This window comes from Dinoponera quadriceps, unplaced genomic scaffold (assembly GCF_001313825.1).
Source record: "Dinoponera quadriceps isolate SergipeBrazil2010 unplaced genomic scaffold, ASM131382v1 scaffold676, whole genome shotgun sequence".
Taxonomy (NCBI): Eukaryota; Metazoa; Arthropoda; class Insecta; order Hymenoptera; family Formicidae; genus Dinoponera; species Dinoponera quadriceps.
Window position 1 is genome coordinate 1,159,940 of NW_014554818.1, and position 14,615 is coordinate 1,174,554.

At 38.7% G+C, this 14,615-nt stretch overlaps 1 protein-coding gene across 12 annotated transcripts in view; it reads right to left on the reverse strand.

The window, feature by feature from the left end:
• Positions 1 to 2,616: 2,616 nt before the first annotated feature.
• The window catches only part of LOC106742164 (Kv channel-interacting protein 1), a 27,704-nt gene continuing 15,705 nt past the window's right edge, over positions 2,617 to 14,615 (reverse strand). For all 12 annotated transcript variants that reach the window (XM_014614859.1, XM_014614856.1, XM_014614853.1 and 9 more), the window contains 5 exons: positions 9,968 to 10,037; positions 9,825 to 9,895; positions 8,369 to 8,641; positions 7,263 to 7,552; positions 2,617 to 4,766 (listed from right to left, as the gene is read on the reverse strand). In XM_014614859.1, coding sequence (XP_014470345.1) covers positions 7,505 to 7,552; positions 8,369 to 8,641; positions 9,825 to 9,895; positions 9,968 to 10,037 — 462 coding nt within the window. In that variant the 3' untranslated portion in view covers positions 2,617 to 4,766; positions 7,263 to 7,504. The remainder of the gene's footprint in view (positions 4,767 to 7,262; positions 7,553 to 8,368; positions 8,642 to 9,824; positions 9,896 to 9,967; positions 10,038 to 14,615) is intronic.

The following is a 14,615-nucleotide window of genomic DNA, read 5'->3' on the forward strand; positions in this document are numbered from 1 at the left end:
TTTTACGTCGTCAGTCGGTTAATTTATCAATTAAAATGATTAAAAATACTGCTGGCTCTTTCAAAGCAGTTCAAGGAAACACAATGTTTTTCGTATGAAAAAGAAAGAAATGTTCTAATCTAACGACTCATCGGATTGCAACATTTTAATAATATCGATCCAACATTGTTTTCCAACTACCGATGTTTCCGGTTAATCGTTGATCAAGCAATATATGCTGCTTGGATTCAAGCTAGAGCAATCGATGTGACCTTATCTAAGCCGCATTGCTTCGTTCGAAATGAAACGGTCACTCTAATATTAAAATATGTTCGTACATCCTAAGGAACAAAGACTCTTTGCCAATGGCTTAATAGCTATCCCGGGATCTTGGTCACGGCGGTTTTGTCGCACCGTCGATTGTGTAGTCTCGTTAATGGATTTCTTCACTTGATTATACATTCTCTGATTTTGCATACCGGCAATTAACGCGACAACATTTATAGCAAATTAAGTTTTCGGGATCAAAACCACTCGGATTCACGCACTTTATGCGTTAATATCATTTTCACTCGGGCACAAATTAATACTCGTCGCTGGTTGGACAGATTGTTCGAGTAGAATGTTTCTTCTGTTAGTAATTCCCACAACTCGCTGCAAGTGTTTGCAAATTAATAACCGGACATCTTTAATCCGAATTTGATTCGATAATTTCTTCAATAATTTCTTTACTTTCTGCTGGATGTCTAACGGAGATATAGATGTTTTTCTCTATAAAAAACCAGTACTCGCGTTCAAGTGCACCGATATTTATGGTACAATAATCACTTCGTGGAGAAAGAGAGTAGAAATTACGTTTCATCGCATTCGTCTGTTGGAGATATTTCAGTATGTTTTCATCATGTCTCCAAGAATATAAGAGAAATATTCGTAAAGACGCTCGATTTTTGACGACTCGCAACATACACACACACACGAGCCTACATCTTATATAGATCCGCTCGATACGCACGTTATTCAATCTTGGCGGAGAGAATTGTGATTTCGTCATTATTACTCGTTGTTATAGGAACGCTCGCGGTTGTAGTCTTAGCAACGCGCGTGTTAATTTCTTGATCCCCGCGCCACCATGACAGAGGTGTTCGTTCGGTGACGACGGTGTTTTTCTCCTCGAAGGGAAAATCCGGGCGATTAATGCGTTTTATAAACCCGATGAGCTTGATCGCGAGCGATCCGGTCTGATGCGAACTAACGGAGACAAACGATACTTGAAAAGAGGTAAGTCTTGGAGACTATGATTGGAGGCGTGCGTGTGTATGTATGCGCATTGACGGTATTCTCTAGGAAGAATTAAAAGATTTTTCTCCCGAATACTGATATCGTGAACGCCGTGAGAGTTGTCCGACGATACGTGCGATGACTTCGATTATCCTACGTAAAACTATAATTCATTATTATTACTTCCGTTTATGCTTATAAGTATCAGCTAACTATGGTAGCTTGGTGTTTCATTGTCATTAATTTTGATAATTAATATTTCTCTCTCTCTCCCTCCCCCTTCTTTCCCTCTCTCTCACACACACATGCATGCACGCACACACTCTCTCTTTCTATCTCCCCCTCTCCCTTCCTCCTTCCCTCTCTTTGTCTCCACTCTCAAGTTGTTCTTTCGTCAGTCTGACATATGCTCGTTCACACGATTCATATTAACACGACGTATATTACAAAATCTTCATCCACATACATTACACATGTATACGCTACAAACATTTAAGGAGCAGGCAAACGATCAGACAATATTTGTCACCGGTATTTCGATATCGATGATACGATTGAGTGTCTGATAATGAAAGTAATACGAAAGATTTATCGTTGAAAAAAAATGTATTATGTACACACACACACACACGCGCATGCACGCAGGCACACATACACACACATGCAGGATGTTTTCCTAAATATTGTCCAATATTCTAGGAGCTGATTTTTGAAATCATTTTATAAACATGTGGTCTCAGAGGCCACGTTTTAGAGACGGCGGGTGTTAAAAATTCTATGAAAATATCGTTTTTTCTTAACATTTCATAAATATCTTGAAAACTAATAAGTTAACCGAAATCTATCAAGAATCTACTTTTTGTAAATAATTAATTAAATAATTAAAATTTATAAAAAAAATGTGACTCCGTCCACTGGCGCACATATCTGGGAGAGTAATATACTATCTAAACACTGTTTCTATATCATAGACTTTTTATAAAACAGCGTCTATAGGTAAAAAAATGAATATAATAATCCGCCTATTTACTGATTCAAGTTTGAAGAGAACTTCTTTTCGTTCAAGTGCCATTAATAAAAAACGATAATTTTAGAGAATTTTTCTAACATTCTGTATCAAAAACAAAGCCTTTAAAATCATATGTTCATGTGAATTTCTCTCCATAAAACGACCTGAAAATTAACCTCTAAAATATTGGACAACACTTAATTGGACACACACTGTGTGTTCCTTGAAGAATCTGTATCTGAATTTGTATATTAAAGAAACTCGCCTGATAAAACGCAAAATATTTCTCGTATTAGCAGCCGGAATATTAATCAACATTATCGCGCATTGTATTGATAAAGTAAACGGTGTATGCTGGCAACTTTTTATTAGAAGTCGTCATAAAAATTGGACATAATAAAATATTGATATATTATTGACAAAACGCGCGTGGGGGGAGAGGGGGCACGAGGATCGCTGATGAATATCGAGTGTTCTGCGTTAGCAACAATCGATTTTTGAAAAGTACAACAAAGTATCAATCTATAAAGCTACACGGACCTATCAACGAAAACATATATGCGTGATATCTACGATCGTCAACGATCGGCTGACAATGTAATCGAAGAAATCGACGCGTTGAAACGAGTATAATCTTCAACGTGCTTTGCTGTTAATACTCACAACATACACAGTATGTCCCAGTGAAAAGATGACCTATTTCCACGCTGCCTGCAGCGCCTGCATTTCTGAATCAACACATGCGTTACGTAACGACACATTTTAGCTATCACCAGCAACAATTTCAAGGTGTTAACATGTTTGGTTCGTGAGTGATGACATGAAATGTGACTTTGTATCGAAAAAACAGGATGGAACAACGCGCAAATATTAAGTTTTGTTTAAAAACTGCTATTGAAACGTATAAAATAAATTGTTTTTTGCCAATGAAGCCATGAGTGTCTTAAAATGGTTGGCAAGATTTTGTAACTTTGTCAGGAAGAGCGTTAAAAACGGCCGGGCGCGTAAAAAATAATTCGAAATGAAAAAAAGAGTGAGCAAAATTCTTCGAACCTATCTTGCTGCTTGTCATTGGCATTCTTAAGATTACCGTCCGTCGCATTTTAACGGAAGATTTGGGAAAGAAATACTGACAAAACCAAAATTGTACGGCTAAAAAAAGCATTGCGATTATTCGCCGTAACCCCCTTCCCCTCCCCCCGTCTGATTTAGCTCCCTGTGACTAGAGTTCCTAAAGTTAGCTATGAAAGAATCACATTATGATTCGGGACAGAGTTTCTAAAGACGATTCCGGCGGAGGACTTTAAGGACTGCTTAAAAAAGTTTGACGATCGTTTTCTTTTCTTTTATATCGACTCACAAATGGTCCATTTTGAATAATAAAAACAAAACATAACGCCTTGTGTTGTGTCATGACAGCAGTCACTTTTTCACTGGGATAAACTGTGTACATAGTCACGCGATCGTAATACTAACTACCGTTAATTGCGAGAAATAGAATAAAATTGGCGAGTGCAACGATGTCGTACAGAAGGTGGGGATCCTTAAACGAAAGAATGACCATTACAAGTTACCTTCTTTTGGAAATGATTGTAATTGTACGCGTAGATAGATAAATATACGACTACACGGTAACAAGTGTGTATAACAAGTCGATAAATTTCTCCAGGCAAAACAGCCTATTAAATTCATCAATTCCGCATCAATACGAACACTATTTTTCTTTTTCTTTTTTTTACTTCACGGTCGCGAAAAGAAAGAACAAACGGATACGTTATCGTAAAAGAAAACGCATAACTTCCACAGAGAAATATGTCGGTTTGCTTAGAATATCGTCTTTGTGATAGTGGTTGCGACAATCCCCGAATATCCTATCAATCTCTGACGGTCATGAGTAAATTAGGATCATAGAGATTAAATCAGAATATCCCATCTCGTGTGGAATTCTCGTTTTCGCGCAACGACTCTTACTCACATCCGCACACTTTTTCTTTCGCCGTTTCCCGTTATTCTTATCGTCGACGTCATCGTTGTCGTCGTTTCAGGATTTCCTCGACATTACCCGATACAAACCCAGTTTGATAACCTGATATTTCGATTTTCCCTCACGACGAAATTTCATTCGTGCTCATTGAGACCGATACTGCCTTCTCGTTTCTTCTCGTTAAACGTTGTGTTTCCTCGGGAGATCGCAGTAGAAACTGCAGGTACACTTGTCTCGCTTATCAATAACGTTAAACCGAACACTCGACGTCGAATTGTGTAACTCTGCTACTTGATTTCTGTCAGAAATCGATTCCAATTGTCGGTCCTCATGGAAATATTGCAGGATCATCGCAATTCGCCGTAAAATTGAAATCCCAACGATGGCGAAGCAGTGATACCGCGATATTCTGTATGTTGTTCTCAAAACGGCTGGGCCTCCAATAGCCAAGCTCCGTCGGTCGGCGAGGATAAGGACGACAACTTGCGCATCGTGTCCTCGTGTTATCGTGTTGCCCTGAAAGAGAAATAACAAAATCTCTTGAAATTTGAACAAACGAATCAATTTCGGAGAACTTCTGTAGGAGGCTACCATTACTTTCTAAAAGGCAATCACTGTATTATTATTATTATTATTATTATTATTACAAAGAAGCATCCAATGGTCAATCGCATTTCTTGGGATCTAATTGAAGTCCATTTCAATTTCCCAAAATAATCCAGAGAATTCTAGTTGGGAGGTGGTCTACGTGGGTTCTGGTTAAAAATGTAATGTTTTAAACATAAGATTCGAAGTGGAGAACATAAACAGGTTTTATTTGGTCACCCCTAATACTTTCTCAAGTACTTTTCAGATTTTCATTTTACACTACTACTGAACAAAACATACGGAAAAACTTCAGGTATTTACAAGTAAACACATATGCGCGCGTAATATCCAGCGCTATAGCAGAAAACCAAACCTGCATAAGCAGATTCTGTGCAGATGCTGCGAAAAATTTTTGATGGCAGAGAGGCAATAAATTTAACACAGAATCTGTTTTATCAGACGATATTGCCGAAATCGCTGCCAGAAATCTGGAATATGAACAGAGCCTGTTCATACGCTATATCAGCAGATGTAGCGATCTGACAGCAGATCGACGGCCGAAACTGAACAAACTTTGCCGCGCGCAGTTTGGCCGGTTTCTGCCGTCAAATCGTGTCAGCAGGCTCTATTGACAAAAAACACGAGCGGACGTTTATGGATCTGTCGACATACTGAGAAAAATGTCTGATTGTATATCTGATCGAATAATCCAATTATATAAGGGGGTATTCTCGTCTAGATGAGCATTTCTGAGGTGATTCTATGGAATAAAACTATGAAGTTTATAGAGTTTAATTTTTTTGTTGTACATTTCTATTGATATTTTAAGAAATTTTTACATCAGTATCATGTCAATTTGTTTAATATTTTAAGAGTTATATAGATCGCAGCGCATTTCATATTGCAAAAGATCTGTCTAATTGACGACATTGATTGCGCCCCTCCTAATCATCTGAAACAAACGAATCAAATTATTTTTTATATTATCTATATGAAAAAAAAGCGTAAAATAATTATTAACAAAACGGCGAACCTTGAAAGATTGAAATTCGAATTTAGCATACATTTTTCAAGTTTGACGAGCCGTGAAAAGTAAAATATTGGCTATATGGACTTAAATCTGCTACCAGATAGAAGCAGACTTGTGCTTTACATGAGATTAAAAGCGCGAGGCAATCGATAGTTTCTGAGAAAAGTGTGCCGCCAATTTTAAAAGCATCGTTTTCAAAAGAAAAACGCACTTTACAAGTGAATAACAACTAATTTATGGCACTTAACTTTAATCCGCTATACCAGGACCATAAAGGGGACCTTTCTCAAGCTCCAAAAACTTGCACAGAGCAATAGTTTCCTCTCTGCTTTTCATGCCCTCAGACGCTCGTCTGCCAGATCTTTCGATGTGCTCCTCGTCTCTGGCGTTTGCGTTTGAAGATTTTCACCTGCTGGCCGGTGGTTATTCCCATGACTTCTATGATTTACAGTATAGATTGGTATCCTTCGTTGAAAATGCTAAAAACGTTGCTACTTTGATAGTCTCGGTGTCACAATGCAAATGTTTTGGAGCAAAGGTCCAATTCAACGAATTTTATTATTATTTCACGCAGCGTCCCAACATGGCGACCACCATATCTCTACTTGCGAAACGTAGGAAAAAAGAAGATACATATCGTCTGCGAGCGCCCTGACGCACCTAAAGTGTCGAACCGGCACGTATATATTTGGGCACTGCGTCCTTCAAAGTTCTAATTTTGCTTGAATATTTTAGGAGTACATTTTCAAGAGCCTAAACTTGAAGAATATGCAATAACGAAATTTCGATCCCTTTAAACAAGAATACTCCCTTATGAGGTAACAAACGGATATATGCGATGAAGAACTTGATCCGATATATCCGTTTCCGGTGAAATAGACAAATCCGGTGGAATATTTGATCGAATGTCAACAAATTGAAGTGTCCAAAATGCATATGGGAGAAGGAGATAAAGGGAGGAAATTAAAAATTATTAAATATTACACGTTTATTGTTTTATAAATGAATGTGTATATTTATATATATACATATATATGTAATAGAGAAACTTTTTATATTAAAAATATGAAGTTCATCAAATGACCAACTTTCAATACTTATTTATTAGTAAGGTGATAATTTCCAATTTCTTTCAATATATGACGTATGTCACATAATCCTATTCCTCTCGTAACTTCAAACGATTCGGTGGAATCTTCAGCGAAGGATCGATGTAACTCCCCTTTAAAGTTACGAGAGGAGCCGTGTTATTATCAATACGTGGTATGTTGGGAGAAATTAGTAGTGTAGAAAGGGAGATTATCGCCTGCCTTACTGACAAATAAGTACAATATAAGATGCGCCTCCTCAGCTATTCCAATATCCTCGAATTTAAAGCGCGAGAGACTACTTACCCTCAGCAGAAAAGCGGCGCCTCGGGTTGATTCCACCAGTGAGCGGCTAGCAGCAGATAGAGCTCCTGATCCTGGACGGTATATCCGGGTGGCGGTTGCGAGGGCAGGGGCGGCGGGATAGGCGGTAGCAGGGAGTAAGACGGCGGCGGCGGCGACGGAGACAGGGATTGCGAGAATGTCGTCGTCGAGAGTGGCGTCGGCGACGTCGCGGTGACCGCTGGAGGCTCGTCCTTAGCCGGAGATCAAAGCGCACAGTCGAACATCGCCAGCGATCGTGTGATCACTTCGTCCTGTGCGAAATGAACAATTGACATAGAACTGACTCCGTTGAACAAGGTAAATTCAATGGAGCTTATATGAATTCATATAATGTGTGGAAATTCATATAGGAATTAGCCTCGTGTATTTTCTCATTTGATTGCTCAGCTGCGATTGCTCACAAACCGCTCAGTGAGTCATTTTCGGCACGAAAACAAGTTCGCCGCGTAAACATCGATTAATCTCCTTATTTTTGTATTAACGAACGTCGTATGCATTTCACAACACTCGCCCGCGTGTGTCGCGAATCCCAAAATATTTCAGCGGCCAGTATTTTAACTGATCAGGAAAATAAACGGAGACCTCATTACGGAGATAACTCGAATACTGATAAGGATCTCATCGAAACTGCAAATAAATAGCGAGATTGTATCTCTCAGAAAGGGACTTGCAATGAAAATGAGAGTTAATTATCTAGTGTTCCTACTTAACATGGAAAATGATGAACTTAATTTTCGCGGAGGAAGGATGACTTTAAAACTAATTAAGGAAGCTATAGTTGAGAAGAGACACCCGGCAGATCTGGAACATTTTGTATATGTAACTTGGCATTCATTTACCAAGGAAAGGAAATGTATAGGGTGCTCCGCGAAAAAACCGACAAATATCTAGGATATATTCTGGAGAGGTAAATAAAAAAATTTAGAGATCAATTTGGCTAAGTTATCGAGAGAAAAAAGTGTCAGAGAGAAGTATCGGTTTCTCTCTCCACGAAAAGTCGATCTCGAGAAAGATGTGGTGGAGACACATTTTCGATCGTTGTTTCACGGCCAGGTGGGGAAACGTACCTTCAAACAACTCTCGATAAATTCCTCGATCGTGATAACACCGTCCTGGTTGAGATCGAGTTTCTTGAAAACCCTGTCCAGCTGTTCCCTCGCCTTTCGCTCTTCCTCGGCGTGATGCCGCCTACCCATGAGCTCGTGAACCGCCGTCACTACTTCGCCCAGCTCGCTCCTGGTGATGCAGCCGTCGCCATTTATATCGTACAGCTTGAAAGTCCACCTCAATTTCTCGTAAATGCTGCCACGCAGCAGAGTCGACAGTGTCACAAGGAGGTCCTGTAATCACCGAGATTGTCTGTTTCGACATCATTCGACGCGCAGTAAGATGTAACAACGAAATTCCGAATGATGTGTTTTAACGTGTTCATTCACGATCGCACCTGACGTGTTGGCAGATATCAACGATGAAAAGCAACCGCATGTTTCAGACTTACGTACATAGATTTATGTATTTTCTTGAGAGATTTGAAGGCAAGATTGAAGGATATTCTATTTAGCATGCTATATAGGCATACTATCGTATTCTCCACACAACATTGTGAAAGATATCTAAAAAGACTTACAATTCCAAAGACTTTTCATAAAATTGTTAAAATAATGTATTTACCACGTCTTCGCATCCTGCTCTCTCGCTAAAATCATCTAATTGGATGAAGCGAGAAAACGCTTGGCCTAATTTCTTGCAAAGTACGTTAAAATAAAAAGGCAGAAATATACATCGAATCAACGTCAAGTTGTCGACGTCGACTTCATTTCTCGCTGAATACATCCATAAAATGACATTTGTAAAATATTCTTCGATTGTCTAGGGCGTTCATGGAGATTGTCATCCCGAAACTTTTCAAACCACTTTTTACATAAGACACAGCATTTTTACCTAAGGCCGAGTAAATCACTCCTTTAGCTTTAGCGATATTTCTCTTCAGTTGAAAAGCGAAAAGAAGACAGTGCTGCTTTTCGAACGACATCGCTACTGTTTTTCGAGAGTATATCAGCAGCAACTAATATACCTCGCCTGAAAGCTGAAGGGTGACGCTTTAAAATGACTGCACGGCAGGAAAGAAATTGGAATAGGTGCTGTAGTTAATTAAATGTAGGGGCCGAGAATTAAGTTGTACACCTAATACACTCACAGTTTCATACATTGAATACACAATTTCCTCGATATTTGTAATTCTTGACCAACTTTGAGTTGACGCGACTTCAAATTATCTCCGGGAAAAGAAACGCGTATCTCAATTAAACAGAAATTGCAGGAAGCCGATAATTTAGATTTTGAACTGGCTCATTGATCACACACATTGATAACATAAAAAAATTGACTGAGGAGAGTCGAAGAAGACGATGAGAAGAACGACCGACGGGACACGCGCCGTCAAGTGTATTGTATGTTTGCCGGGCCATTAATTTAATATTAATGAAAGGACTACATTACATGAGAGACTTAATTAGAGATTACCCTGAAGCTGATGGCCCCGTTGCAATTAACGTCGAAGGCCTTGAACACGTAGTGGGCGTAGAGACTGGAGTCTGCAATTCGCATGAGGAGTGGCCATTAACTAATTACGCAAAAACGCGGATTGTTATTTAATTGGAACTCACTGCCGTGTGGGAAGAATTTCGCATAAATGTCCTTGAACGAGTCCTCGTGCACTACTCCTTCGGGACACTCCTAGAAAAAAAGAAAAACATATCTTTCTTCACGTCTATCTTAGTTTTGTAAGGGCTTTGTCGACGAAAAAATCAGTGATACCGTATTTCGATCGATTATTTGCTCAATTTTATTCGGATTAGAATGACCGATGTTAGTTGGCCAGTCGAGAGAGAATATACAACGTATACTAATATATTAGTATAAGCAGACCAGTACAATAGCCCCAACATATGAAGTTGTATTATTTTAGAGTCAATCCCTTTCTCCTAAAAAAGGAGCGAAATGAAGTAGTAACAAAGTTTGTCGGATGATTTCATTAACTTAAAAGTTTATTCATTTTACAGACATGGAATCAGATTAATTAAAAAGTGGCAAAAAGCAGAGGATAACGATGGGAAATACTTTGATTGAGCAGATGTACTCTTTTGTTATTTATAATATGATTAAAAATCCGATGAATTTTTGCAAGCTCCTAATATTATTATGCCAGAAGCTTCTCATAAAATACAGTCACGGTATATTCTCTGAAATACAGTATGATACAGTTACAGTAATTTGTATCTTTCATCTTAGGGAAACCGACTTGAAGGATGAGGATTCCACACACAATATCGAAGAATGCTGCGACAGCTTATAGGTAGAGATCCTCACGAATGAATATTATTCGTGCACGAATAAAGACCGTCGTATTTATGAATATATCGTAATTATGAATATGCACCAGTATGATCCTTATTTACTCTTGGTCAAAATTTTTTTTCGAATTCTTTCCGCGACACCCGTTCCAAACTACAACAAAATAATCCCTGCCAAATTTCAGTTCGATCGGACAACGAGAACTTGCGCTCGTTAAATATTTATATACATTTATCCTTGCGAATTACGGCACACAGATGCTCGGCAGCTACATTACTACCACCACGGGAACAAGGAAGAAGAGCGGAGCAGACTTCATGGGATGACAATGTAATCCCCGATTTGAAGACCCTCGCGCTTCGTGCTGTAGTGTCGATGTGGAAGGATAATCCTATTTTGGAGGATCTACCGACACACATAGACAAGAACGTGCTAGCGGCGATACTGCCGACCGATCTTCCCTTCGAGCTAACGATAAGGAGGATCGACGATGATTTTTATTGGGAACGGGCGGCTAAGGCTAGGTAAGGGATCACGAGGGTTGTTTGATAAATCTGGTAAAAAGGCAAGTAAAACATTTTTCTTTTTTTTTAAATCGCCTTTATTTCTCAAATTATAGTCTGCATTAAAGGCGATACACTTGATCCAGCGAGTTTTCAATTTTTTTAATACCATCGGAAAAGTAGGCTGTCCACTTCTTTAAGTAAAAATGTTTTATCACCGTACGGAAATCGTTGCTTTTTTTCTATTTTTGTGAGAACTACTAAACCGTTCGCTTCAAACGACGAAAGTGAGCGATCACTTCTAGCTGAACTTTGACCTAGGAAAATTTGAATGCCTTTCCAGATGTTACGTCACCAAATAGATTGTGACGCCATCTCAAAGAAATTTCGACAAAACTCGAATTGCGTACATTAATCGATCTGATTACGTGAGGCACCGCTACGCAATCGTATCACTACGTAGTTCACGCTACACGTTTGCATTACAACGGATACGAATGATTACGTTCGAAGATATGAGGCCATTATCTTCACAGGTGGGAGCACAACGATCCGGCTGAGCATGATGGTTCGTGGCAGCGGTTATATTGCGAACGACACTTAGCCGAATACCTGGAAACTTTGGAAGCTAGCTACTTCGAGACTCGGAGAGAGGAGTGCGAAAAGCTGATAGCTCTCGTGAAGAACCACGTGCACGTAATAAGACTTCGTTCCCTCGTGCCGACCAAGTAAGACCGCTAAATCCTACGTTTCGATTTAAAAAAATTGAAATACAGCCTGTATTTCTTGAACTATAGTCAAATTACTTTTTTACTGTCATTATTTATCTCAATAACATAATCATATAAATAGAAAAGATTAAAATTCAAAAATTCAAAAATTTATCTCAATAACATAATCATATAAATAGAAAGATTAAAATTCAAAAAGTATTTATATAATATGAAATTTGTCGATCTATGTTATCGAAGTACAGACAAAAGAAAATTTGCAAAAATGTACCTGCTGACTAAAAATGAGTTTGTTTATAATCGCATTCAATGATAGATAATCGCGCGCAGACCTTGCATTTCCTCATGCGCCAAAATTCGTACTATTTACGTACGGCGGAGAACACCCGAAAATTATTATTAGAGCCGGTCAGTTTAGGGCTAAAGCTGTAAGTGCTTGCACTTGAAGATCCGAGAGTGCGATGGACTCTGACGTAAATATCGCGCGGAAATGTGGCAGCCAAAGTTCTATAATTGGCCAGAAAGAGAGAGAGAGAGGGGGCGTAGATCATTTTGGTGATAAGAGATGCGTCGGTTGTCCAGAACTTTAGATAACTGAAATCGGCTTATTTTATACTAGTACGTGTTTCAAAACAGAACTATTATTAACAATTCCGGAATCCCTCTGACGCGTCTCCCTGATGATACGCGAAACGAGCTAACGAGGCTTTTTCTTATCGACGCGACGCGTTTTCTCTTATAAGCGGAACAAAATAATGCGAGGCGACGTAAACTTCGACGTAACGGAGTTGTACATATTCGTAATTGATTGTCGTCCACGAAGAAGCTAGTGAATAAAACACTTGAAACTTTGGAAAGTCCAACTTGAAAAGGCACTCGAAAGACATGATCTTTAAAACTTTCTTGTAAATACCTCGAAGTTAAGTTTCCACTGAAATCCATCGTAAATTCATCTACCGGGCGTTTATTATCCAATAAAGAAAAATAATTCTACCGACTCGTCTCTCTCTCTCTCTCTCTTCCTCTCGTGATAGTGTAAGCGCAGTTATTTGACGATAAATGAAAACGGCTTATCGTCGAAGCACTTTCTAATAAGTGTAACTCGAATGTAACAGAAAGCAATCGAAACGAACTGTCGGAGCGGAGAACGACGAGCCGGTTCCAGAAGAAGAAGAAGCAACGCATCATATTCCCATGGCAGTAATACTTCCACAGTTGCCGCATCTTGCCGAAATTTACCTCAACTTCGGTATGATCTACATAAACGACGGTTTCGAATGGCGGGATTTCGAGTAAGTGGGAAGTTTGGCGAATGGCGAGAATAAAGAGCTTTCGAACGCTTGATAAGATGAAATTTAATCGCACGATTTAGGTTCTCGGTAGAGGATTGCATGAGTCTTGGGAAAGGAATTAAGGCTAACCCGAAGCTGAGAAAATTCAGTTTAACTCGCAGCAACTTGGACCGACAACGAGTCGCCGCGATTTTTCAAGGAATAACATCAAACTGTAACGTTAGTTGGAAAACTCTCTCTCTCTCTCTCTCTCTTGATGTGTTTACTCTCATCTAGATAAAATTACATTATCTAGATGAAATCATATAATCATCCCAAGATAAAGGTATGGCATCATTTTATCTGCAGTATTATATGAAAAATTCCACAATTCTATGGTTTGGAAAGTTACATGATCGTTAAAATCATCGAGTTCACGCGAAATTGTTTACTTTCACGATTACGTTCCGAGAGAAAAATGATATAATCGTAAAAGGTGAGTCATAAATCTTTTCCTCTAACGTAAACTCGTGAAAAGTAAAACGAACTAGAAAACATTTAGTATTGTTTACTCTTCACGAGATTGCACTAGAGGAAAATATTCATGATCGGCAAAAAGATTGTTTTCGACAAAGATCATTTAATGTCTTAGCGTTTACAGAATACCGTTTATTTTGGTGATTATAAGCACTAAGACGGTGAACAATAAAATATTGTATATGATGTTATTATTAGAAATCTTTTTCAATGAAGACGGATGCAAAAATCTTTATGATAAGCATTCAGAGAATATCATTTTGCTGTTGAGTAACTGTTCCATTAAAAAATCTATACGACTATCGCAAGAATTTTAAGCATAAGTTTTCTCATTAATGTCAAGATGGCCGAAGTAAGAAAACGAGAGCCTTAAAAGCTTAAAATTTGGTCAGATTTAAAATCATTACTGTTAAAGTTCACTCGTGTCGACGTTTTTTTTTTTTTCCGTCGCGTCGTTTCGGTCACTACGTTATATTCACAACTATCTCGGGTGCAGCTCGAGGAATTGGATCTGTCGCATTGCAAGTTGATGGACACAGGTGCACACGCGGTGGGCGAGTTTCTATCGATGCATCAGAGACTGAAGACTCTACATTTGGCGAATAACAACATAGGACCGGGAGGATTGGCGGGTGTTATTTACGGAATACTGAAAATGAAGTCGACGTCTCTGAAGCATTTGGATCTCAGGCTTAATCCCTTACAAGATAAAGGAGTTAATCACGTATGCGCCCGTAAGTACAAAACTACCTTATCAACAACACGCTTTCCCCACGAATGGAAATTTACAAGCTACACAAAAAGAAACGTGAAAATAGTTTTACAAAAAACGTGATATCAGACACTCAAGCCAAGTGAGAATTTCCTACAAAGTTTGTATTATGATAGCTTTATATTAACACTATATATATATATATA